The 24748-nt window shown below is 54.7% G+C and overlaps 2 protein-coding genes across 2 annotated transcripts in view; one reads left to right on the top strand and one right to left on the bottom strand.

Annotated features, from left to right (window-relative positions):
- Positions 1–7013, top strand: part of AGO2 (argonaute RISC catalytic component 2) — a 44842-nt gene extending 37829 nt beyond the window's left edge. Inside the window, exon 19 of the mRNA XM_055125823.1 lies at positions 13–7013. Coding sequence (XP_054981798.1) covers positions 13–121 — 109 coding nt within the window. The 3' untranslated portion in view covers positions 122–7013. The remainder of the gene's footprint in view (positions 1–12) is intronic.
- Positions 7014–8755: 1742 nt separating this feature from the next.
- Positions 8756–12528, bottom strand: CHRAC1 (chromatin accessibility complex subunit 1). Its single transcript, XM_055127017.1, has 3 exons — positions 12296–12528; positions 10676–10802; positions 8756–10444 (listed from the first exon to the last, which is right to left on the bottom strand). Exons 1-3 carry the CDS (start codon positions 12440–12442, stop codon positions 10344–10346), a joined length of 375 nt encoding a protein of 124 aa, XP_054982992.1. The 5' UTR covers positions 12443–12528; the 3' UTR covers positions 8756–10343.
- Positions 12529–24748: the final 12220 nt, after the last annotated feature.

Here is a 24748-nt window from a genome sequence, read left to right as displayed (position 1 = left end):
TTGTTCCTGCAGTGCTGAAGGAAGCCATACCTCTGGGCAGAGCAACGGCCGAGACCATCAGGCCCTGGCCAAGGCCGTGCAGGTCCACCAGGACACGCTGCGCACCATGTACTTCGCTTGACTGTTGACATGTTTACGATTGTGTACCAGTTGGATTCACATGAGACCAGCTACACTCAGACCAACAGAGGCCCACCCCTTCCGTGCAGCCCGCGGGGAACATGAGACGTCGTCGGCTTCGCTAGATTCGCCATTTCCAGATTGCCTTCCGTCCCCGATTTCAGACTTGGATTTGGAACTGCAGCCTGTGTGAGACCCACTGCCGTAGGAAGTATGGTTTGCCAAAATCTCTAAGCTGCTTGTTAAAACAGAGTCCCGTGTTCCCAAACATCTCCCAGAACCAGTCTATGAACTCAGGGCTTTAAAACATTTTTAATTTATTTGGTCATTCGATGTACTTGTTTCTAACACACGATTCTCTATGAAAGGGATGGGCTCGAACTAGCCGTGAGCACTCTGAGAGGGAGCCACTCGCCACATGGGTGGTTTTAAAGCCTTGAGCCTTCCAGTTCCAAGTGACCGAGCGTGCTCCTTCCTGGGCTGGCCCCAGCCCTTCGGCCGCCCCCCGCCCGCTCTGGGCGAGGAGCCAGGAGCAAGCAGAGGTGGGCGGTATGCGTTTACACTCGTGGGCCCAGAGAGATTGGCAGGCAAGTGCCATTTTAGTAGAAATTTATGTAAAACAAAACTTAAAAAAAAAAAAGAGCAAAGACAGAATGCCGGCGGTCTGATCATGGGCTCGCCTCTAGGACTGTGATGTTTATTCCCAAAGTTTCTGAAGAATACGGGTCTGTGGGATGGACACAGTATAATCCTCTCTCACTGTGTGTCTGTGACGTAAAGAAAGTAGGTACCTGGTTTGCAGTATTACTGGGATAGGTAGAAACTTTTTCATTTTGGGACTACGGGGTGCTTCTTCCTGTTACCTGTTTAGCATATCAGAGTATTAGTGGGGCGGGGGATGGTGCCGTCCCGTGGCCCCCGGTGCTGGCGAGCGGGAGCCTGTGTGTCTCCAGGGGTGCTGCAGCCCGTACCTCCCTCCCAGGGCGCCACCCTCACCCCGCCCCATAGGACCCCCAGCCGACGAAGCACAAATGGGTGTGCTGACCCTCCCGTCCTGGGCCGGGGTTCCGTTTGGGGCGCCCCTCCCCGGTGGAAGGGTCGATGCACTGAGACAGACGTGGGGCTGCCCTCTGTGGAAGCAGTTGCACCAAGAGAGTGGCTGGTTCATCGGCTCTGTGCACACCGTCAGGCCCGGGGGCTCCTCCTGTGCTGCTTCGTACTTGCAGCTCCCTCCCCCGTCCTGCCCGCCACCCAGGCTGTCTCACTCTGGGAAGGTGGGCAGCAGAGTGGCTGTTGGTCCCACGGGTCTGTCTTGCTGTCCCCTTTTCTCGTCTCCTGCGGCCCCCAGGCGCTCGCTGAGGAGGCCCCTCCCCCCTCTGCTCCATCCGATTGGCCCGGTGCTGAGCTCGAAGTCTTGTAGGAAAGGTTTTCTTCAGAAGGGGAGGAGGCAGGACATGCAGACTGAGCCTGCTTGCTGCCCACCTTCGTACCTGTCTGGTGGTTCAGAATCCAAATGGCTGTAGTTACAGTTTCTCAGGTAAATACTTGTTTCCCAAATTTCTACCAGTCCCGTCACTAGGCTCGACCCTGAGACGCGTCACACCTCAGTGCAGCAGGCTTGGGCCTCGCCCTGTCCACCTGCTTTCACACTTGCTTGCCCTACCATGATGCCCAGCCCGAGGGGGCTCCCTGACTCGGCCCATCCCCCGCTGTCCCCCTCGCAGCTCGGCCCCCCTTTCCCCACACTGTCAAGTCAGGTGTGCCTTGCTTGAAGCAAACTGAATGTGAACTTGGGGTGTAGAATTCGGCGCTCTGGCTGTGCCCAGAGCATTCACTATAGGAAGATGAAGGCGTCTCCATGTCCCCCTATGTGCCCACCCAACCCCCATCCCCCAGTCTGTGGGTGCCTCTCAGAGGCTCCGGGTGGTCCTTCTCGGCTCAGAGCCGTGCCATTGTGCTGTGGGGCAGCTCACCCAGGTGATGTGGTGTTGTGGCCAGGGGGCTCGGGTATGCCCCCTCTACAAAGGGGCTACTACCCTGCTCTCTGGCATGTTTTTTTGGGGGAGGGGAACCCCTTCCAAACGGCACTTAGAGGCGTTCAGTAGGGCGGGGGTTGTCTCTGAAGTTATGTTCTGTGTTTTTATTGTTATTAAATACAAATGTTGCTATTTATTTCCCTTCCTGCCCGCTTTGCTTGGCTGCGTGGCTTATCTGAGGTGTGAGGTGCCTGATGGAGGTGACAGGCACTGGCTCCCAGTTGTTGTAGACCACCCGGTCCATACCTTCGAGTTTGCTGCATGATTTATTTTTGAAAGCCACAATAGTTTCTCGGGGTGAATTGTTTTTCTTACAGAGGCGCCAATGTACTTTGGCATTGGTCAGTGGGGTGATGGGGTCTTATTTTTACAAGGCAGATTTTCAGTCAGATTCTATATTTGATATAATAGGTTCAGGGTAGAGCGCCCGGTGGGGGCAGCATGGGGACGGGGGCAGTGCAGGCTTCAGTCGGGGCTTCCTGGGCCTCTCCTGGCCCTGCAGCAGTTCCCACCTAAGTGGAGCGACAACCATGGGTGCACCCAATGGACAGTCCCATGGCCTGCAAGCCATAGCCATTCTCAGTGACCTCCATCTGCTGTGCCCCCACTCACAAGGACCTCCACATCCGCGTCCCCCTTTCAGAGCCCCCAGCACCTACTCCAGCTGGACGCAGGGTGGCAGAGCACACCGGGGTCCTGAAGGTCGCCCACCCGATCAGTGTTAGATGTGCGCAGTCCTGCCCACCTCCAGCACTGCGAGGAGGTGGCTCGTGGCTCTGTGGGGCCGTGAGGTCACTGTTGGACGGGCCCAGCGTGTCCTCAGCACATCCTGCTGCTCTGTTCGGTCTTTCTGGCCTCCCTGCGCGTGGTTGCTCGTCACAGCTCTCCATGTGCGGGAACGGACACAGACCAGGCTACCTCCGCCCTCTCAGTCATGCCAGCACCCATAGCCGGTTCTCACCAGAGGGCTCTGTGCTATGCCCTGCCAGGATGCTGGCGGCAGGCGGAGCCTTACTTGGCTGGCCCCTCTGGTGGGTATCCCTTGCCACTGCCCTCCATCCAGGTCGTGTGAGGTAGAAGAATTGACACCAAGGCCTGGGAGCACGGTCTTGCCCTTCTGGGTGATGAGAGTCATGTGTCAGGCGTGGGTGGCCGAAGCGTTCTTGTCCTCACCTGCCCACACACAGCCCACTTTGGGGGGCCTGTAGGAAGCATGTTCTCTCATTTACAACCTTCTTGGACTAGGTCGAGTTTGGGCTACACCAAATGCTCGCTCGCCCCAGCTGGCCACACGCGCTTTCAGAGCTGGGAACACCCAGACAGCGGCGGGGGGCGGGGGGGGGGCGCCTATGGGCAGGCCCTGCTCTTGGCACTTGTTGCTGCCCTTCTAGTCCGGGCTGTATCCATCTGGTCGCAGGATCAAGCCACTCTGTTGCCTGGTCTAGGTGACCAGCCTAGCACGGGGTCAGGCCTGGCGTTCAGGTGAGGCACGTGGCCACCTCACACCTCCTGGGGCAGCTCAGAGTGTCAGGGACCCTTGCCTAGGTGAGGGGCCCTGCCCAGCTCCCCAAAAAGGTCGGCAGAGCTTTGGAACGCACGCTTTCTTGGCTGGTGGTCTAAGACCCCAGCCCCCTCTCGCGCTGGTTCAGTGGGACGAACGGGACATGGTCTGCGTGGTGAGCGGCGGACACCCACGGGTCAGCGTCCACAGCCCTCTGCTCTAGCGATGTGTTCAGAGCGGACTTCAGAATTTGATAGTGGAATTTATGTAGTTGCTGAAGATGTGAATTCGTATTTTATATCTTGTAGAGGCAAGTGAGTCTTTACTTTGTCGAGAATTTTCAGAGAATGATTGTAAGCCTCACGCAGAGTGGCTCACTGCCCCTAAGTGCAAGGAAGAATGTAGTGTCTGAATCCAGTTTTTTCTTACCTCTGGTACACTTCAGATTACTTACCTAATATGTATTGAGGGTTTTAACCCTGTGTTTTATCAGCTTTTCTAGTTTCATTTTATTTTTATAAAATAATTGAAAAACAACCAAAAACAAATTCAAAAGTTCCATAGGTTGGTCTTGCCGCTTCTTAGTCCCTGCCCCTCCCACACACACACACACACACACACACACACACACACACACACACACACATGCGTGCACCCCTCTGTGAACCATTTTAGGAGACATTTTGCATCGAACTGTACCTGCCCTTTGAAAGTTGACTTTTCTAAGAAGCCGAGCAGCTGCAGGGCCGTGCCGGGGGCTGCTCCCCGTGTGTCTGTGCCCCCTTCCTCCGGGGTGGGCTGTGCTGTACAGCCATGTTTCGTGCTGCGTGTGCCTCGGCAGTCCCGTGTCGCTGGCATGTCTGTGCTGGCCTCGCCGGTCGGAGTTTGCGTTTGTTCCATGCAGTGTCAGGCCGATGATGGCATCTGAGAACCTGCTGAACCCAGTTCCCAGACTCGCTGTTCCGTCTCGGCCAAGCCCCATGCTGTGTTTTTGAGGATGTCCCATGCTTGCATGATGCTAGTTGGTGACGCCACTTCAAATGAAGCCTTAATCAGATGTTAAATTGTGAGTTTCAGAGTATGCAAAAATATTCGGCAGAGTGAGTTGAAACTGCTCAGATCAAGATGCTATGTCAGAGCCAACAAGTCATATCTCTGGAGTTATAAAGGGAAACTTGGGTACAGAATTTCCCGTCTCTCTCCCTCTCTGCCCGCCCTGCCCCTCTGCTGGAGGGAAAGGGCCGTGCGGCTGAGTGGGGGGCTCGCTGCTCTGAGATGACCCACCAGCTGCAGGCCTGGCCGCTCCGCGCTCCGCACTTTCTCCCCACGCGCCAACTCCTGGCCCGGCCTCCATGTTGATCCCACGGGTTTGTGTTTCTGCAAAAGCATCTTAAATCTAGACACAAAATGGAGGGGACCCAGCTTTCTTTACAATGTGGATCTACCTCAGTTAAACAGTTGGGTGCTATTTACTTAGTCTGTCAAATTAAATTGGAAAAAGTAACCAAACAGTGAGCTATAACTCCACACGAAGCTTGAAACCATCTTTCCGTTTATTTAATATTTTTATTTATTTTGTGCCTTTTGTGTTGAATCCTAATGCATTGAGAAACCCATTTAAAATGAACTATTTTATATTGGCCGTGAAACTTAATAGATCCCCCTCAGCCAACTACTAACGTGCTTTGGAACCCCAACTGCCCTCTCGTGAAAAGAAAAAATGTCCCAGAGCAAATTTCATGTTACCAACAAGAAACCCCCAACCTTCTGTGCTCGCCTCTTTTTCTCTCCCTTCGTTTTCTGTGCCACTGAAGGGGTGACAGGCAGCCCCCAGCCCTCCCATCACGGCCAGCCCTGGCACCAACTCTCAGCCAAGCTCTCAGCAGCACATGGACTGTTGTCGGTTCCATCACGCCATGGCCTGGGGGCACTGGTGTCAGCGGACAGCAGGGGTGCAGTGAAGGGTGTACTCCCAGCACCCCGGCTCTCTGGCAGGCGGGAAAGATGAGGCGCTTGATGACTTTCCATGCTTTTCTATTTGGCAGTTTACAATTCTAGACTTTTCCTACTATGGCGATCTTTTTTAACTTAATTCTTTGGAAGTAAACAATATTTTGGAGTCTTAACAATTTGATTTTGTACCGATAAATAAAAATTAGGGATCTTTCCTGTAGTCTATAGTTTTACTATTTTCAAAAGATCTCTGAATTTTACAAGGGAACCAACATTCCTTAGTAGCAGAACTTTGAAAGATGATACGGGAGGCTTTTGCTGCAGGATCTCAGAAGCAGTGGGATGGTCTAGCGAACTGTTCCCAGTCGCTCCTTAGCTCTGCTCTGTCAGGACGGAGTCATCCTTTAGTATGCTGCAAAGATCCGCCTTGTTGCACTTTCTCCATAATAATATGCCCTGTGATTGGCTGACCAGGAAACATTTTGTTTTTTACCTGACAAGAGTACTTTGGGGCAGGTGATTAAATTTATATAGGTACCTCAAGAAAAAGAACCTGAATATGCTGCATTTTGTTTCTTTAGCTTTTATATGTAGCATTTTGTTTTTGCTCTTATTACTTTGTTTAGACATATGCTTTTGGACCCCACTAGACTGTTGAAAGAAATGTTGAAATTACTCTTGTAGCTAGACAGTACCTTTTTTTTTTCCCCTGACCACAATATCTGATTCAAAGGTTGCCCACCAGTAGAGTGACCCTCTTCCCTAGTGCGCCTGCACAGGAGGGCGCTGTGTCTCCCAGCCCCTTCTGTCTGTGCTGCTTCCGGGAACCTTTCTCCATGTCATCGCGAGGTTGGAGAACTGACTTGACAAGGTTAGACGTTAAGCATCACGGCATCTAAATGCTTCAACACAGACCTCACCGAGCTGCCGCCGCCGAGTAGCACGGCCCTAACGGTACTGTGGGCATCAGGCAGCCAGGCACGCCTGTCTTGGGCCAGCACTCCCTCGGCCAGGCAGGCCGGGCTGGTCTCAGACTGAGTGAACTGGTGAAAAGCTAAAGGCAGGACCCCGAGCATCGATTGTCGTGTTTAGGCTTAGCTGGGTCCTTTCGAGTTTGTTTTACAGCTTACTAGGTTAAGTAGTTTGCACTATTTTTGCAATAAATTCATGGAAATCTTAACAGTTACTTGTTTTGTTTCTTACTGTGTGTATATAAACTAATACTGAAAGTTTGGCATAGTGTTTTTTCACCTCCTTACATAAACCTTAACATGCACAGAATGCTGTAAATCTGATCAAATATGATGTGAATGATATTTTATAAAGTTATTTTGTATGGTGTCAGTTTTGTTTTGCCTCATAGTATGTCAGCAAAAAATAAAATAAAACCTCTCGTATTTACAGCTGCCTCTCCCCAGCTAGTCATTCTTGCGCAGCTGGGCGTGAACTCACAGGGCTTGGGCAGGCCCCAGGGAAGGTGCCACAGGCCCAGAGAATTCAGGATGGGGCAGGGGCGGCTGGTCTGCGCCAGCAGCTGTGAGAAAGGCAGAGGCAGGGTGACCTGACCGTGTGGGGCTGCCCTGCACTCCACCTGCTGACATCTCTCTCTGCTGGCAATGGAGACGAGAGCCGAAAACCGAACTCCCCAGGACATCCCAGAGGGCTCGTAACACCATCACCAGATGTTGGAACCTCTGAAGGAAACAGCGTGAGGAAAGCCACCAGGCACAGGCATGGAGGTGCCCAAAAGTGGTTCCCGCAGCAGATCTGCTGTGGAGCACCGGCAGCTTCCATGGAGACCGGGTCCCCTCGGCCGGCCCGTAGCTCAGGCCAAATGGAGAAACGGGCTCCTGGAGCAGCCACACACAGTGAGCCCTGAGGGAGGAGGAGAGCCAGCTCTGCTCAGGAGTGGCTTCTGTGCTGCGTGGTGGCGGCCGTGGGCACTGCCTCCGAGCCCTCTCCCCAGCCTGCTTTCCAGCCGGAAACGATATCAAGGTGGGGCAGGCAAGCAGGAAGGGGTTACAGCACCTGCCTTGTACACAGCAGACCAGGGTTCAGCGCTGCCAGGCGAGAGCCCTGGAGTCGCAGGCTTCCCTCCTCTCCACACAGGAAGAAAGAAGTCCAGATGTGTTTCCCCCTTAATGTTTCCAGGGCCATGTACTTGGCTCCAGAACCACAATGCACCTTCATACCTCTGCCCTGTGCCCCCCCCCCACTCCCCCACCGCCCCCGCAGGGCGAGCACAGCCGAGACCTCATCAGAAAAGAAGCACTTGGTGCCCGGTCTTCTGACTTGGGGCAGGATTCTGGGGATAGAGCATCAGGTGTTCCACGTGTGGGATGGAAGGTTGGTGTGGAAAGCGGTAGGGTCACGGCCAAGCTCGCGGCCCACAGACCATGGGGCCTGGCGCGTGGCCCTGTGGCAAGTCCCACCTCTTCCTGGCTGTTCCTGGGCCTGACTGGTCCTTCCCAGCCTGTCAGCATTCATTCCCTCTGACAAGGTGGCGGGCCTGCAGGCTCCAAGGTGAACCACTCGGACACCCACTCATACAAGCGGCCTCGTCTTCATGACTGTTCTGTTACCAGTTCCTTTTTTCTTTTCCTCTTAGGTGCTGAAGATTGAATCCAGGGCCACACAAATAGCTATTTTTGTTTTCATTTTTGGTTTTGGGGTCACACCCAGAAGTGTTTTGAGCTTACTCCTGGCTCATTCCTGGTAGAGCTCGGGAGATTATGAGATACTGGGGATCGAACCTAGTTCAGCCACATGCAAAGCAAGCACTTCTAACACTGACCACGAAAAGATGAGGCATTATACGATAGATGATTTTTATAGTATCAGCTGGAGTAATGAGGGGCCAGATTGTATGTTGGGCTGGCCCGCGGTCCTACATTCAGCAGGACTCAGAACTATAGGGCTGGGGCCGGAGCGACAGTATAGCAGATAAGCCATTTGCTTTGCATGTGGCCGACCTGGGTTCAATCCCCAGCATCCTCTATGGTCCCCCAAGCACCGCCAGGTGTAATTCCTGAGTGCAGAGCCAGGAGTAACCTCTGAGCATTGCTGAGTGTGACTGCCCCTCCCCCCCCAAAAAAAAAGAAAAACTGTAGGGCCGAGTTGGTTTTAAAATACTTTATTTTAGGGGGCTGGAGAGATAGCACAGCGGGTAGGGCGTTTGCCTTGCAGGCGGCCAACCTGAGTTTGATTCCCAGCATCCCATATGGTTTTCCCCCCCCCCCCCAGCACCGCCAGGAGTAATTCCTGAGTGCATGAGCCAGGAGTAATTCCTGTGCATTGCAAGGTGTGACCGGAAAAGCAAAAATGAAAAAATTTTATTTTAGGGACCAGAGTGATAATGTAATGGGTAGAGCATTTGCCTTGCATTGAGCACCCCGTATGTTTTGAGCACCACCAGGAGTAGTTACTGAGACAGAGCCAAGAGTAACCCCTAAACACTGCCAGGTGTGGACCAAAAACCATTTTTATTTTAGGGGCCGGAGTGATAGTACAGTGGGTACAGCACTTGCCTTGCATGCGGCTGACCTGGGTGTGATCCCCAACTCTCCATAGAAACCTCTGAGCACCACCAGGTATAATTCCTAAGCACAGAGCCAGGAGTAACCCGAGTGTTGCCAGGTGTGGCCCAAACACACAACAAAAAGTATTTTTAAATCAACTTGAAAATATACCAGAACAGAAAACCTTAATGCTGTGAACAGCTAAGTGAAGGGGGCTGTAAGCATAAGTGGGGGTGACAGAACTGTCCACACACACACTCTTATGTTACTAGATTCAAATCATAACCGTTTCTACAACATCAGAAAGACAAGTGCCAGAAATGTCATGTGTTGGGGTAGGGAGCTGGGGAGAATGCTGTGGAAACAACTGTTCCTGGTTTTCAGGGGTGCACACCCAGCAGTCAGCCACTCGGCATCCACACCTGGACTCCAACCCCTACGGTCAACCAGAGGTACGACATACGGGGAGCTATTGTTATGCTTTAAAGTCGTCTTTAATTAAAGTATGAAGAGTAATTTTTTTTTCTTTTCGGATCATATCCAGTGATTTTCAGGGGTTACTCCTGGCTCTGACTCAGGAATTACTCCTGGCGGTGCTCGGGGGACCAGATGGGTTGCCAGGACTGACCTCGGCCTGTGTGCAAGGCAAATGCCCTTCCCGCTGTGCTATTGCTGCAAGCCCCAAGAGTATTATTTTTTTGGGGATTCAAATGCTTATTTTCCTCTGGGGGGTTAGAAATGCTTATTCTTTAATTGCACAAAGATCTCAGAGGGATGTGACTCTAGAACAAGTTCCACATTTATTTTACTATAAAAAATATGTAGTTTTTAAATAAAAATGGGTGATTTATTGGAGTACAAATTTTTTTTTAAATACAAAATTCAAATGTAATATACTATGCCCAAAAACTGTCATTTTAAAACTAGTTTCCAAGAACTATTTACTATGTGTTTAGTTTTTCACTAGAACTGATTTCAAAATCTACATTCACATATAAACATACACAGCTGGCACTTGGCACCAACAGCTGTAAGGGAGAATGCCGCCGCAAACCGCTGTGCCCTGAACACAAGCTGGGGCAGCTGAAGAGGGGGGCCAGGTCCAGGGGGCGATTTCCTGGGTCTGCGGGGGCAGTGCAGGTCCCTGCTCCGGGCACTCGGCCAGTGGGGCGGAAGGCGGGTCCCCCAGGATGGCGGCTGGAGCTGACTTTGGGATTAGGATTCCGAGGCGTCGGCATTCTCTTCCTCGTCCGAGCCCCTCTTCTCCTTGAGCATTTTCAGATACTTACTCGCTAAAATCTTCTTCGGTAATATATCTAAAAGACAGGAGGCGACGGGGCATCAGCATGGTGCTCCATGTCGCCGAGGCTTTCCAGCCCACCAGAGTCCCCTCCCAGCCCAAAAGGACACACTGCCCGCCTCCTCCAGCTGCCACACAGCTCTGTCAGCCTGCCCTCTGCCAGCCATGCATCCTGGTGTGCGCCGTGACGTCCCAGCCACAGGCCAAGCTGGCTTCCACACAAGATCCCATCAGGGCTCTCAGTCACCTGCCAGAAACTGGAAGGTGTCGGAGTCCTCAGCGGTGCTGGACAGGTCGCTGTAGGTGAGCGCCTTCTTCTCCTTGCCCCCACCGTGCCTGTAGGAGCAGGTGGCCAGGTACTGCACGAACAACTCCTGCAAGCAATGTACAAGGACAACAGGCGTCCTGGGCACTCGGAGAGAACTCGGGGATGGGGACTTGGGATTTAGCTCCTGAGTGGGGTTCAGGGGACCTGCGGGGGGTTGGGAATGGAAGGCAGATGCGCTCCCCCTGCACCAGAACTAAATTCTCCAATTAGAGTGCTTAGATGACTGCAGGCTATCTTGGTGCCTCCAGTTTCCTAGGGAATCCCTGAGAAAGGGGAGAAAATGAGGTGAGAAAGCTGTGGGAAGCAGGCACTCCCTTACAAAGTGCATTTTGAACTTGGGAAAGTCTATGAAAGTTATTCCCAGTAACTCATGAGGCCCAATCTCTGGAAAATGGACTTAGAATGGAAGTACGGGGCGACAGCTGCAATGCTCAACACACTGCCCGGCTGTGACAAACAGGACCAAATTCCCTTCTGGGTGTGGCAGACCGCAGTGCTGGGGGTACTGGGGACAGGGCCCCACCCGTGCAAGTCTGGCCAAAGGGACCCTCGGGCATCTCCCCTCACCTTTCCTTAAAGTGAAAGGCACCTGCTTTGCTTGGGATGTGGTGCCCGCCAAGCCTGTACTCCTGCCCAGCTGACCTTGGACCCTTCCCGTCTGACTTTGGTCCCTGACTTTGGCTCCTGAGTACCCCAGTCCTCTGCACTCAACCGAGCAGAGGAAGCCAGTTCGGGTGGCTCAGACGGTCCGGCAGGCCAGAGATGGCTCGGCTATGGCACAAACACAAGTTCGCTCTAAAGTGCCAACTTTGCACACCTCGGGGGGGGGTTCCCGGACCCCCCCCCTCCGATCAGAACAAGGAGAACCACCAAGTCCAAGTCCCAGCTGAATGCGGGGAGAGACTGGGGCGGAGGGGGGGGGGTTGCGGCCGCACCTCCCTCGGGAACCCCGCAAGCCCCGCGTTTTCCAGGGCGCCAAGAGGTCCACTAATGAGTGCAGGTCCCGAGTCACGAAACAAATCGAAAGGGAAGGGCCGAGCAGAGAAGGCCCGCGCCAGGAAAAGTATACTGGAACCAAAGGCAGAGGGGCCGGGCGCGGGCACGGGCGCGGGCGCGCGCGGGGAGGGGCGGGTCCAAGCGAAGGGCGCGCGCGGGGAAGGGCGGGAGAGAGGCGGGGCCAGGCGAGGAGGGGACGGGGCGGGTGGGGAGTGGGCGGAGCGAAGCGGGGTTGGGCTGGAACCAGGCAGGGCGGGGCAAGGCTGGGTTAGGGCGGGGCCAGCCGATGAGGGGCGGGGCCAAGGAGAGTGGCGCAGCGGAATCGCGGGGGCGGGGCCAGGAGCGGGAGCGCGCGCGCTTCGGCGCGCGCGGCGGCGGCACCGAGGCAGGCGGCGGGGGCGCGCGCGCGAGCCCGGGAAACGCGGGCCTGGAGGACCGGGCCAAGCGGCGGAGTCCGGCGGGCGGGGCGGGCCGCGACGGTTCCAGGAGGCGCCCGCCCCCGCCCGTCCCCCCGCACTCCTCCCGGCTCGCGGCCCGCCTCACCGTGGCCTTGGCCGTGAGCACCAGCGCCTCCTGGTTGATACTGGACACCTCGGGGGAGCTCTTCATGATGACGCGGATGCGGGACAGGGGTAGGGACACGAGCCGCTGGTCCCCACACTTGTCTTTGCCGACGGCCGTGTCCGCCATCTTCACGCCCCTCCCGCGGGCGGCGCGGGACCCGCCTCGAGGTGCTCGGGCCGGTGCGGGGCGGCGCCCCGCTGCCCCGTGGGAGTTGTAGTGCCGCGCCGGACGCCGGACTACAAGTCCCGTGATGCCCCGCGCAGCCCCGCGGCTGCGCAGACACCTGTGGACTCTGCCCGCAGGGAAAGGGAAGTGGGCGGAAGGCGGCGGGCGGCGAGGCCGGGACTGGGGGCTCCTGTGCACCGTGTCCGGAGGGCCTGTCCGCGAGTTTCGGGGCGTCTCGCCGCTTCCTGCCCCGACAGTGAAGCTCCAGGCTGGGGGTGCTCGGTGGGCAGAGTACTGGCCTTGTAGGGGGCGGACCCTACAAGGGTCCCCCACCTCAATGGCCTCCCAAACACCCAGCCTTGAGTCGCCCCTGAGCACAGCCGGGTGTGACCCAAAGACAAAGCAATGAAACACCAGCAGCAACAGTTAGTGAGGAGCATTTTACCTGCTGCCAGTTCATTTTAAGACTATGAAGGAAGCACTGGGGGCAGAGCGAGACCGGCAGCAGGGTGCTGGGTTCCAGCCCTGCCCCCTACATGCCCCCCTCAGTGACTCCTGAGCACTGCTGGTGGGTGTGCTTCCTTGTAGGGCGGTTGTGGGGTCCCTGCAGGAGCCAGTGGCTGATGTGCCCGTGGAGGGAGGGCGCCCCCTGCCCCCACGGGGCCCTGCCTCCACCTGCGGACAGGACTGGGCGAGGGCTGGGGAATGAATGAGTTAGAGACCCCGAAACTGGAGCCTTTGGACCTCTGTGGAGAAGCTGAGTCTTAGTTTTCTCTTGTTTGTTTTGGGTCCACTCCCAGCAGTACTCAGGGCTCACCCCTGACTGCACTCAGGCATCATTCCCGGCGGGGCTCGGGACCATGTGGGGTACCCAGGATCGAGCCTGAGCCGGCCACGTGCAAGGCAAATGCCCTCCCCGCTGTACTGGCTGGGTGACAGTTTGTGACCAGCCAATTGCGTTAGGCTGTGCTTCCCCGCGGGTGGGCTCAGGTGGGCTCAGCCTTGCTGGACCTCTCGCTCTGCAGCCAGGCCAGTTGCAGCTCCTTTGCGGGAAGCTGGCTGGCACCTGCTGAGCAAAGTCCCAAGTGGGCACGTGTGTGGACAGACTGGAGCAGCGGCTCCCGTCCTGGCGCCAAGTAGCCCCCAACTCACCACCAGTGTGGCCCCAAATCTGAGAAATAAATGAGCAAAACCTTCTGGTCCGGGCAGGACGGGGCGCCTGGGGCAGCCCCGGCAGGAACTGCAGGCCAGCTCAGGCTGTGCGCAGGGTGGCGGGGACAGCTCAGGGTGGCTGCACAGAGGCAGAGGGCCTGTCCAGCCACAGGGCTGACCTGTACAGTGAGTCGGCTCCCGGGTGCGAAGCCAAGAGGGAGGAACCCCCTGGGATGGGCCCCGGCAGGGTTTTGAGTCCCCACAGCCCAGCCAGGACATCGGGAAGGGAGGGGGAGGGGTCTGCTTTTGTCTCATGGCTCAGTAGGCGGCAGGGGAGACTGAGTTCATCTCATGGAAGCAAGGAGGGGACACACCATTTATTTTTATTATTACTATTATTTTTGCTTTTTGGGTCACACCCGGCGGTGCACAGGGGTTACTCCTGACTCTGCACTCAGGAATTACTCCTGGCGGTGCTCAGGGGACCCTATGGGATGCTGTCAGCCTCGTGCAGGGCAAACGCCCTACCCACTGTGCTATCTCTCCAGCCCTGGGACACACCATTTAAACCTCAGAAACAGGCTGGAGTGAGCGACAGTGGGGAGGCTGCTTGTGGCTGACCCAGGTTTGATCCCCGGCACCCAGAGGGTCCCCTGAGCCTCACCGGGAGGGATATCTGGGCATAGAGTCAGGAGTAAGCCCTGAGCACTGCTGGGTGTGGCCCCAAAGCCAAAAACAAGTATCAGGAAGTGGGCGTCCTGTGGGCCAGCGTGGGCAGAGTCCGGCCCAGAGACCGGCCGTGAGCCCCGAGCCCGCTCAGCCCCCAGCATCCCGGGCCGGGCACAGGAAGGGAGGCCGCTGCCCACGGGACTGAAGCCTTGTGTTACCCCACCAAGGGGCTTTTTCCTGGCTGCCTGGGTCTTTGAAGAGCATATGAGAGACCCACAACCAAAACTCGTGCTTCAGAGGTTGGTTGTGTGCTGTTTGGTTCTCTGGCCTCGGCCGGTGCTGCTCGGGTTCCCTGTGGGTGCGTTGAAGGTCGGTGGGTCTGGGCGCCTCACGCCGTGCAGGCCTCGTGCCTGCCCTGGCCCCCAGACCTGTTCCACATTCCCGCCTCCTGTGCACTCCGCCCCCGCATGTGGTCCCTGCACAGGGCGCTGCCCAGTCTGCACGTCCCTGTCACCTGTACCTGGGCTGGGCCCTCTGCCCTGTCCCCTCGGCTTTTCCGTGGTGTGGTGAGGCCACTGCTGGCCTGTGTCTGTCTGGGCACAGGTGGGGCACTCTCAGGGATTGTGGCCGGAGGTTCCCCTCTCAGCCGGCTTTGGAGGTGAAGGGGAGGAGGCTACGGGCCTGGCCCTGATGGTCCCCCCAGGTAAGGGGGGCTCAGCACCTCTGAGAGGGGCTACATCCCGCTTGTCAGGAACCTGGCAGTGTGGGCAAGCAGGCACACTCTCCTGTCACATAGGTTCATCCCCCATCAGAGTGGCGCACTCCTCCATTGGACAGGCGCACAGGCGCACACCCTCATCTGATAGGTGTGCCCCCTCCATCAGACAGGCACACTCCATGTGCTGGAGAGCCTGAGCCCCTCCCATCTCCGCAGATGTGGAAGCCTGCGGCCCGGGGCCCGGCTGGCCGACCAAGCAGCCTCTGAGCCCGTGTGTGCTCGTGAAGGGGGAGTGGAGCTGCCCGCTCTCTCGGTGAGCTCTGGCTCGGCCACGGCCCTCTGGAAGGAAATGAATTTCCAGTCTGCCCCGTTCCCAGGCTGGCATCACCTGGGAGCTGAGAGCAGCTGAGAGCCGAGCGCAGTTGGCCTGGGCTGGGGGCTGCGCGCTGGGCTGGGCACCCCGGGCGGGAGAGATGCCACCAGCCAGCAGCCAGCTCTGCAGGAGCCTCTCCCCGGAGGCCTCCCAGGAGCCGGTGTCTCCCCTGCCGTGACTTGGGGTTCATGGCTGCATGTCCCCCAGCTCCAATGCTCCAAGGACACGAGCTCCTAGTTCCTCCCCTTCTCCCTGAAGAGCACTGGGAGGCCCGGGGGGCTGAGTCGGCCGCTGAGACCCGTTGAGGGTCTGCCTGCTGTCTACATGCGCCCCAGCCCTGCAGCTGTGGTTACGGGCGCTGACGGGCTTGTCAGGAGCCCCTCCACGGGGAGATGGCCTTCAGGGCCTCTTCAGCATGAGCTTTGTGCCTGCAGGGCCAGCACGAAGGAAGCACATTAGGGCCAGGAGGTGGCGAGACGCTGCTGGGGCAGCCCCACGATGGAACAGTGGCAGAAACAAAACGAAAGGAAGGAAAAGGCAGTCCCTTAGTCAGCCCAGGATGGGATGTCTGCTGACTTCCTGACATCCAGGGTTTGTAACGGGGCTTGTTATAGACCGTATGCAGTCAGCTGGGGCTGGAGAGATAATGCAGAGAGGGCCCTGCCGTGCCTGCGTCGCCCGACTCCCTGTGGACCTGAGCCCCGCCCGGAGTCAGCACTGAGCACCGAGCCGTAAGTCAGCCCTGAGCACAGAGCCACGAGTCAGCTCTGAGCATCACCTGGTATAGCGGGACACCCGCACCCCTCCCCCCATGAACTCTGAGACTTGGGAGAGGCTGAGAGGCCAGAGCAGTGCCAGGACCAGCCCCCCAACCCTGCACAGGGACAGACCCCTACCACTGCAGACGGGGTGCTACTCCAAAGAAGCCTTTGGAAGTATTTCACGTGGGCAACCCTGCTTTGGTCTCTGACCACATATTGTCCCCAAAGTCCCTCCAAGAGTGACCCCAAAGTACAGATCCAGGAGTGAGTCCTGAGCACCACTGTGCACCTCTCAAAATAACAAGTTCAAATACCCAGTGACATGTTTATACTCCAAAACGTTCACTCACTTTACAAGTCACTGGTTTTAGTGCAAGCACCACATGCACAGGCCCGGGACATCCCTCACCCTTTCATTCAGTTTGGGGGCCAGGGACGCGACTGGGGTTAAGGCACTGACCCAGAGCCAGGGGTGGCCTCTGAGAGGAGCCCAGCTTGGTTGGACACGAGGACGAGGACATGGTGGTTAAGGACGGGGTGAGTGGGGGCGCCAGGGACTCAGCGGCTGTTGTCTCATGACTGCAGGGCTGGGGAGTTTTCACTGTTTCGGGGGCGTCCCCACAGTGGGAGCCCGCCAGGCCACACCAATGATGGGGCTGACCCTCCGCCATCTTCCGGCCGGCCTGAAGATGGAGACTCATGCGCGTGGCTGTGGGTCTGACCTGGGCTCATGCGCACGCAGTCGCTTGACCGCCCGCTGCCTCCACTGCCCCTGATGGCCAGGCTGCAAAGACAGTGATGTGTGTGTATGCACGAGCACATGTGTGCGCAGGTGTATGCATGTGTGTGCTTGCACATGTGTATGTGCACATGAGTGCGAATGTGCATGTGTGTGCACATGTGTGGATGCACGTGCGTGTGTGCATGCGCGTGTGTTCTGCAGGTGCCCTGCCTCCTTCGTGGAGGCCAGTCTATGTCTCTGTCCCACTGTGGTGTCCTGTGTCAGGTGTGTGTATGTGAAGGTTTTCCGTGATTTGCTCCTTTCCCTCATCAGACCCTGTAAGCATTACTTAGCTATTGCTGCATACTAAGAACATTCTAAGGGACAAGGGGCTTGGGAACAGCCAGAGGTCCCGGCAAGGTGCTGGCCAGGGCTGGTGCCAAGCTTGGTGCACCCACACGGGTGTTGACCTGAGCCCTTAGCTCCAACCTGGAACCTGCGGGGCAGACACTGCATGTAGTCCCCACGGCACAGGCCTGGCCATCTGTGCGCCACAGTACTGCAACCCGCCCGGCCCTGTCATACCGTGACCCTCCTTATCACTGTGTCTCCCTGTGTCTCTTGGCAGCTTGGAAGGGCCAGGGCCACAGCACAAGGGCTAAGTCACTTGCTCTGCCTGCAGCCATCACCCGGCCCCTGGGGTCTGGGGACTGTGCAGTACTGGGGCTCGGACACAAGCCAGGCACGAGCTCCAGCTCTCTTCCTCCCTCCCTCCCTCCTTCCCTCCTCTCTCTTTCCCTCCCTCTCTCTCCCTCTCCCTCCCTCCCTCTCTCCCTCTCCCCTCTCTCTGTCAGCCCCTTTCTTTATCTTCACATATGTATAGGCGACCATCCTGTCTTCTCCCTCCTGTGTGTGACCACCTTTCTGTCCTGGGGTTCTGGTGTGTTCCCACATCTGGACTGTCGGACCCAGCTGCAGTGAACACCATGTCCAGGTCTCTCATTTTTTATTTTTAATTTATTTTTTTGGCTTTTTGGGTCACACCCAGTGATGCACAGGGGTCACTCCTGGCTCTGCACTCAGGAATTACTCCCGGCAGTGCTCAGGGAACCATATGGGATGCTGGGAATCGAATCCGGGTCAGCCGCATGCAAGGCAAACACCCTACCTGCTGTGCTATCGCTCCAGCCCCTCTCTCATTGGTTTTGTTTCTGTGTCACACCTGCTAGTTCTCCAGGGCTACTCCTGGTCAGTGCATGTCTTGGGGGTCTCATGTGGAGTGTTTCCTCCTGCCCTTTGCGCTTTGGGAATTAGCGCTCAGGCATTACCGCTGGTTCACACAGAATCCGGTTTCCTAACATAAGGGCCACGCTGGCTACCCTAGGGAACTCAACGTGTAGGCTGTAGGTGGCCATGCGTGTGGACAGACGGTACTTGGGGCCATCAGGGCCTGTGGGTTGGGGCTGAGCATGAAACCGCACCATGCCAGGCGTGGCTGATACCCCTGAATATTCCCAGCCCTGATCCCCAGATTGTGAGCTTCTTGAGTTGTTTAATGACCTCAGTTATCAGCTCTTGTCTGCTGCATGATTGTGCGACTCTTTCTCCGCCCGAGGTCACTGTTCGGGCTTGTCCAGGCCACACCTGACTGTCCTCAGAGCCCTCTGCTGTACTTTTTTAAAACAATTTGTAGTTTTTGATCATAATAAAAATGATATTTATGAAAAATGAACTAGTCCCTGCCGCTCCATTTGCTCTCAATGGAACGAACATCTCTGAGTGCAGCAGCTATGTGTACCTGGGTCGAGAACTAAACATGAAGAATGACTTTGCACCAGAACTGTACAGGAGGAAGAGAGCAGCGTGGAGTGCCTTCAAGACCGTTGAAGACGTGGTTAAGAAGACGAAGAACATCCGGCTCTGGGCACATCTTTTTTTTTTTTTAATTTTATTTTATTAAATCACCGTGTGGAAGATTACAATGCTTTCGGGCTTAGGTCTCAGTTATACAATGCTGAAACAACCATCCCTTCACCAGTGCCCATATACCACCACCAAAAAAAAAAAAAAACCCACACAGTACACCTCCCATCCCGCCCCCCCACCCCCTACCTTGTAACTGATAAGTTTCATTTTACATTCTGTTTACTTTGGTTACATTCAATATTTCAACACAAACCTCACTATTGTTGTTAGGAGTACCCCACTAGATTCAGACCTACTGTGAAGACAAATAAGGTTTTGAATTTCTGTACTTTAACAAGAAGTCCAGGGAGATTTCTTCCAGATATTAGATAATTGCAGGCTTGAAAACCCAATCTGTGGTCGTCTTAATATGGCAGCCACCACGCCCTTCATCCCCGGAGAGAAAGAGGCGAGAGAGAGAAATACCTTTCCCCTCCTGGGCGGGCACGGGGCCGAGGCTTAGTTCTCAGGCTGGAGACATTCTGCGAGGAGTTGCCCACGCCGAAAGAGGTTTTGCTGGGTCTGGATTCACGCTTGTGCAGCTGCGGAGAGGCCGCACATGCGTGCGGCCCCCAGGATCACATCTCGGTGGTGGGCTCCGGGCACATCTTTTCAACTCCACCGTTCTTCCTGCACTAACATATGCCTCAGAGACCTGGGCCCTATGCAAACAGGATGAGAATGAGAACACTATTAGGGTATCCCAAAGAGGAATCGAAAGAGCTATGCTAGGAGTATCATGTTTCACTCAAGTGAGAGAAGGAATCCGGAGTTCCTACCTCCATCGATGATCAAGAATCAGGGACTCAGGGGCTGGAGCGATAGCACAGCGGGTAGGGCGTTTGCCTTGCACGCGGCCGACCCGGGTTCAAATCCCAGCATCCCATATGGTCCCCTGAGCACCGCCAGGGGTGATTCCTGAGTGCAGAACCAGGAGTAACCCTTGTGCATTGCCGGGTGTGACCCAAAAAGCCAAAAATAAAAAAATAAGTAAATAATCAGGGACGCTGTCTCATTTGCCAAGGCATCGAAAATCAGATGGGCCAGACACGTAATGCGATTCAGAGACGACCGCTGGACTAGAGCTGTTACCGACTGGATTCCATGGGACGTCAAAAGACTGTGTGGTCGCCCACCTACGAGATGGTCAGACTTCTTCATGAACGATTGAGGCTTCATGAATGAACGATTTGAGGCTCTTCCTGTTCCTGGAGTGAACAGATATCATTGGGCGATACTAGCATGTGACAGGGACAAATGGAGACGTTACTGGTGTCCACTTGAGCAAATCGAAGATCAATGGGATGACAAGTGATACAAGTGATCATAATAAAAATTATGATTTTATAGAACATGTTTATAGAACATAGAACAGTGGCAAGACTGCTGGCCTTGCATATGGCCAGCCTGGGTTCGATCCCTGGCACCACATGTGGTTTCCCCAACCCCACCAGGAGTGATCACTGAGCACAGAATCAGGAGTAAGCCCAGTACTGCTGGACTGGGAGCCAAAAACTGAAAAATTGTTGCATATATACAGGCATCTCGATGTGTACCTCTCCAGGATGCCTAAATATTTTCTTTCATCTGGAACCACACTGGCGGCTTTGCTATTAGGTGAAATACTGCTTTTCAGTTGCACAATACCTTGCATTTGAATTGAAGGTTTATATTCATTAAACCTTTGCTGATGCTTGGGATCTGAGGAGGTATAGTATGGCTGAGAATTCTGACAGGTGTTTCTGGAAAGGCAACGCCCTACCCACCGAGCTGGAGCCTGGCCCGGGTCAGGGCTCTGACTTTGCCTGTGCAGTCCCGGCCCAGCTGATTAGCCAGAGGGCACTTGACTCACTGGCACACTTGGGCAGCAGCCACTCCTCCAAATTCAAAACATTAAATAAAAACCATGCCCCCCCCCCCCCCCGCCAAACAAGGGGCTGCAGCAGTGACATCCTCAAGCTCGAGACTGTCGGGAAAGGACTTGGCTCCTGACACACACAAAAGGGAAACAAAAATTATCCGTAATTCCTTGATACTTAAGACACACAAAGGGCATAAAGAATAATAATTTAAAAAACCTTGTATATCACAAATACAGAACTCATACCATGAATCGTATAGCTCATTATTATTTTGTGTTTTTTTGGGGGGCACACCTGGTGGTTCTCAGGGATCCTTCCTGGTGGCTTGGAAGACTGAACTGGGGTCAGCCGTGTGTACTATCCTATTTTACCTGCTATACTATCATGCTGGCCCCATACTCATAATTTTTAATATCACTTTTATATGTATATATACTTACAATAAAATTATTTTATATGTAACATAAAATGTGGGCTGGAGCGATAGCACAGGGAATAGGGTGTTTGCCTTGCATGCAGCCGACCCGGGTTCGATTCCTCCACCCACCTCAGAGAGCCTGGCAAGCAAGCTACCGAGAGTACCTAGCCTGCACAGCAGAGCCTGGCAAGCTACCCATGGCATATTCAAAATGCCAAAAATAGTAACAAGTCTCACAATGGAGACATTACTGGTGCCCGCTGGAGCAAATTGATGAGCAACGGGATGACAGTGATACAGTGTTAACATAAAATGTAATCTAGATCATTTGAATTGTCAGACCACCCCCTTTATGAATGAAGCTACTGCCAACTAAACTTCCCTGTGAAATTTCCCCGAGCTTCGTTCTACCCTGCCTTTCCCAGAACAGACGGCCCACTCCTCACCAGAGAACCCCCTCTCCCCCAAGTTGTGCGGGGTAGGGGCCCAGAGAGGGTTGTCTCCCGAGTGTAGCTCCTTGGCTCATTCTGACATCTGGTGGTCACACTTGGAACTGCAGCTGCCCCTGAAGGCCTTTTCCCTTTTAAACTTTTTTCCTTATTTAAAGATGCCTTTGAAATGCAAACACTTTCTTTCCTAAGTTTTTGGGTCATATCTGTTACTTCGGGTTGTGCACTCAGGGATCATCCCTGGTGGTGCTTAGGGTGACCCCAAGCTTCTGGTGGTGCTCAGGGGTTACTCCTGGCTCTGCTCAGAAATCACTCCTGGCAGTGCTATGGGGCAAACAAACCCTATGGGGTGCTGGGGATGGAACCCGGGTCAGCTGCTTGCAAGGTAAGTACCTTACCCATTGTACAATCTCTCTGGGCCCTTGGGTGTGTGATTCTTTCAGTAATTTCAGACTTTACCGCCAAGATATTAGATAGATGTTAATATGTCCACCTGCCCACATACCAAATTCCGAAGGATAGATATGTCGTTCCCAACGTTCTCCCTTCTGAAATCTGACACGCCATTTCGTTGATAAAGACGTGAACAGTACCTGGTCCGGACAAGGTCAGACCCGAACACCTGAAGAATCTGCCGCCAGTACTCATCAATACACTGGCTCAACTTTTCACACGCTGTCTGAATGCAAGGTTCCGTCTCAGTGGAAAACCAGTAGGACCGTTCTGTTGTACAAGGGAGACATCCACGACATCGGCAACTATTGCCGAATCTGACTGCTGTCTGTTGTCTACAAGTTGTTCACTCGTGTCATCCTGAATAGAATAGGCAGAACACTAGACGAAGGACAACCATGTGAGCAAGCAGGGTCCCGAAAAGGATTCAGCACAATCGACCATATCCACACAGTGACCCAAGCTCATTGAAGTCTCGAGAGAGCTCAAGATGCCACTCTGTCTAACGTTCATCGACTTAAAGAAGGCCTTTGATTCTGTTGAGACTAAGGCGGTCATCGAAGCCCTGGCGAAACAGGGCGTTCAAACTCAGTATATCAAAATCCTTCGCGAGCTGTATTATGGATTCACCACCAGGATCTCACCATTCTACAGGGAACTGATCATTGATGTAAAGAGAGGGGTGCGGCAGGGTGATACCATTTCACCGAAACTCTTCAGTGCCACCCTCGAGAACATCATTCGATGACTGGAATGGGAAGGAATGGGAATGAAGATAGACGGTCAGCACTACAGCACCTCTGCTTCACTGATGACATCGCTCTCATAACACCAAACATTAGCAAAGCGGCACAAATGCTGCGCAACTTCGACTAGAGTGTGGAAAGGTCAGATTGCAGCTGAATCTCAACAAGCCAATGCTCATGAAAAATGAACTGGTCCCTGAAGCTCCATTTGCTCTCAATGGAACGAACATCTTCGAATGCAGCAGCTATGTGTACCTGGGTCGAGAAATTAACATGAGGAACGACTTGGTGCCAGAACTGCGCAGGAGGAAGAGAGCAGCATGGAACACCTTCAAGAGCGTCGAAGAAGTGGTTAAGAGAATGAAGAACCTCTGGCTCTGGGCACATCTTTTAGATTCCACCGTTCTTCCTGCACTAACATATGCCTCAGAGACCTGGGCCCTACAAAAACAGGATGAGAATGCTATTAGGGTATCCCAAACAGGAATTGAAAGAGTTGTACTTGGAGTATCATGTCTCACTCAAGTGAGAGAAGGAATCCGGAGTTCTGTTTTTTGTTTTTTTTTGTTTTTTGGCTTTTGGGTCACACCCGGCGATGCACAGGGGTTACTCCTGGCTCTGCACTCAGGAATTACCCCTGGTAGTGCTCAGGGGACCATATGGGATGCTGGTAATAGAACCCGGGTCGGTTGCATGCAAGGCAAACGCCCTCCCTTCTGTGCTATCGCTCCAGTCCCCAGGAATCCGGAGTTCTGACCTCCGTCGACGGTCAAGAATCAGGGATGCTGTCTCGTTTGCCAAGGCATCAAAAATCGGATGGGCTGGACATGTAATGCGATTCAGAGATGACCACTGGACTAGAGCTGTTACTGACTGGATTCCAGGGACATCAGAAGACCTCACGGCCGCCCACCAACTAGATGGTCAGATTTCTTCGTCAAATCCCTGAATGAACGATTTGAGGCTCATCCTGTTCCTGGAACAAGCAGATATCATTGGGCTGCACTACCTCGCGACAGGGACAAATGGAGATGTTACTGGCGCCCGCTCGAGCAAATCGAAGATCAACAGGATGACAAGTAATACAAGTGAAGTTAATATGAAAAAAAAAATACCCATAATCTGGGGCTGGGTAGTATTGTGGGTAGGGCACTTGCTCTGCATGCATCAGACCTGGGTCCCATTCCCTGCAGCCCATCGGGGTCCCCCAGCGCTGCTAGGAGTGATCCCTGAGCATCTCTGGGTGTGCCTGGACATCTAATTAATCTTGTTGTCTTGGGTTAAGTTAGCAGAAGAGGGAGCTCTCTTTAGCTCCTGAGGAAAGGGAACCCAGCGTGACATTTCCCAGCGCCCGTCTGCGAGGTGAGCTCACAACATTTCTCTTTTTTTTGTTTGTTTTTGGGTCACACCCGGCGACGCACAAGGGTTACTCCTGGCTCTTCACTCAGGAATTACCCCTGGCGGTGCTCAGGGGACCATATGGGATGCTGGGATTAGAACCCGGGTCAGCCGCGTGCAAGGCAAACGCCCTACCTGCTGTGCTATCGCTCCAGCCCCAAGAACAGGCCTTTTACACGAATCATCTAAATATATATTTTTTTGTTTTTAAAAACTAACTTGTTGGGGCCCGAGCGGTAGTGCAGCAGGGAGGGCGCTTGCCCTGCACCTGGCCGAGCCAGGTTCGACCCCCGGCACCCCAGAGAAAGCCCCAGCCTGTCTGGAGGGAACCCGGGAGCAGGCCTCAGCATCGCTTGGCCCCCAAACCAAACAAAAAGCGAGCGTGTTATCAGTCACAATGGACAAACAGCAGCTTCCCAGAGACTGACGCGGCCACCCCGCTAGCCAGCCCCGAGACAGCCCCCGCCGCCGAGCCACGCTAACCCAGCCCGCCTCAAGGAGGTCGGCGGAGACTCCGCGCAGGCGCAGTCCGCGGCACCTGCGCGAACTTCCGGGCCGCTGACGCAACTCGGTCTCCAGGGC

This window comes from Sorex araneus, chromosome 2 (genome assembly GCF_027595985.1).
Source record: "Sorex araneus isolate mSorAra2 chromosome 2, mSorAra2.pri, whole genome shotgun sequence".
NCBI classification, from domain to species: Eukaryota; Metazoa; Chordata; class Mammalia; order Eulipotyphla; family Soricidae; genus Sorex; species Sorex araneus.
This window is presented reverse-complemented; position numbering and strand designations above follow the sequence as displayed.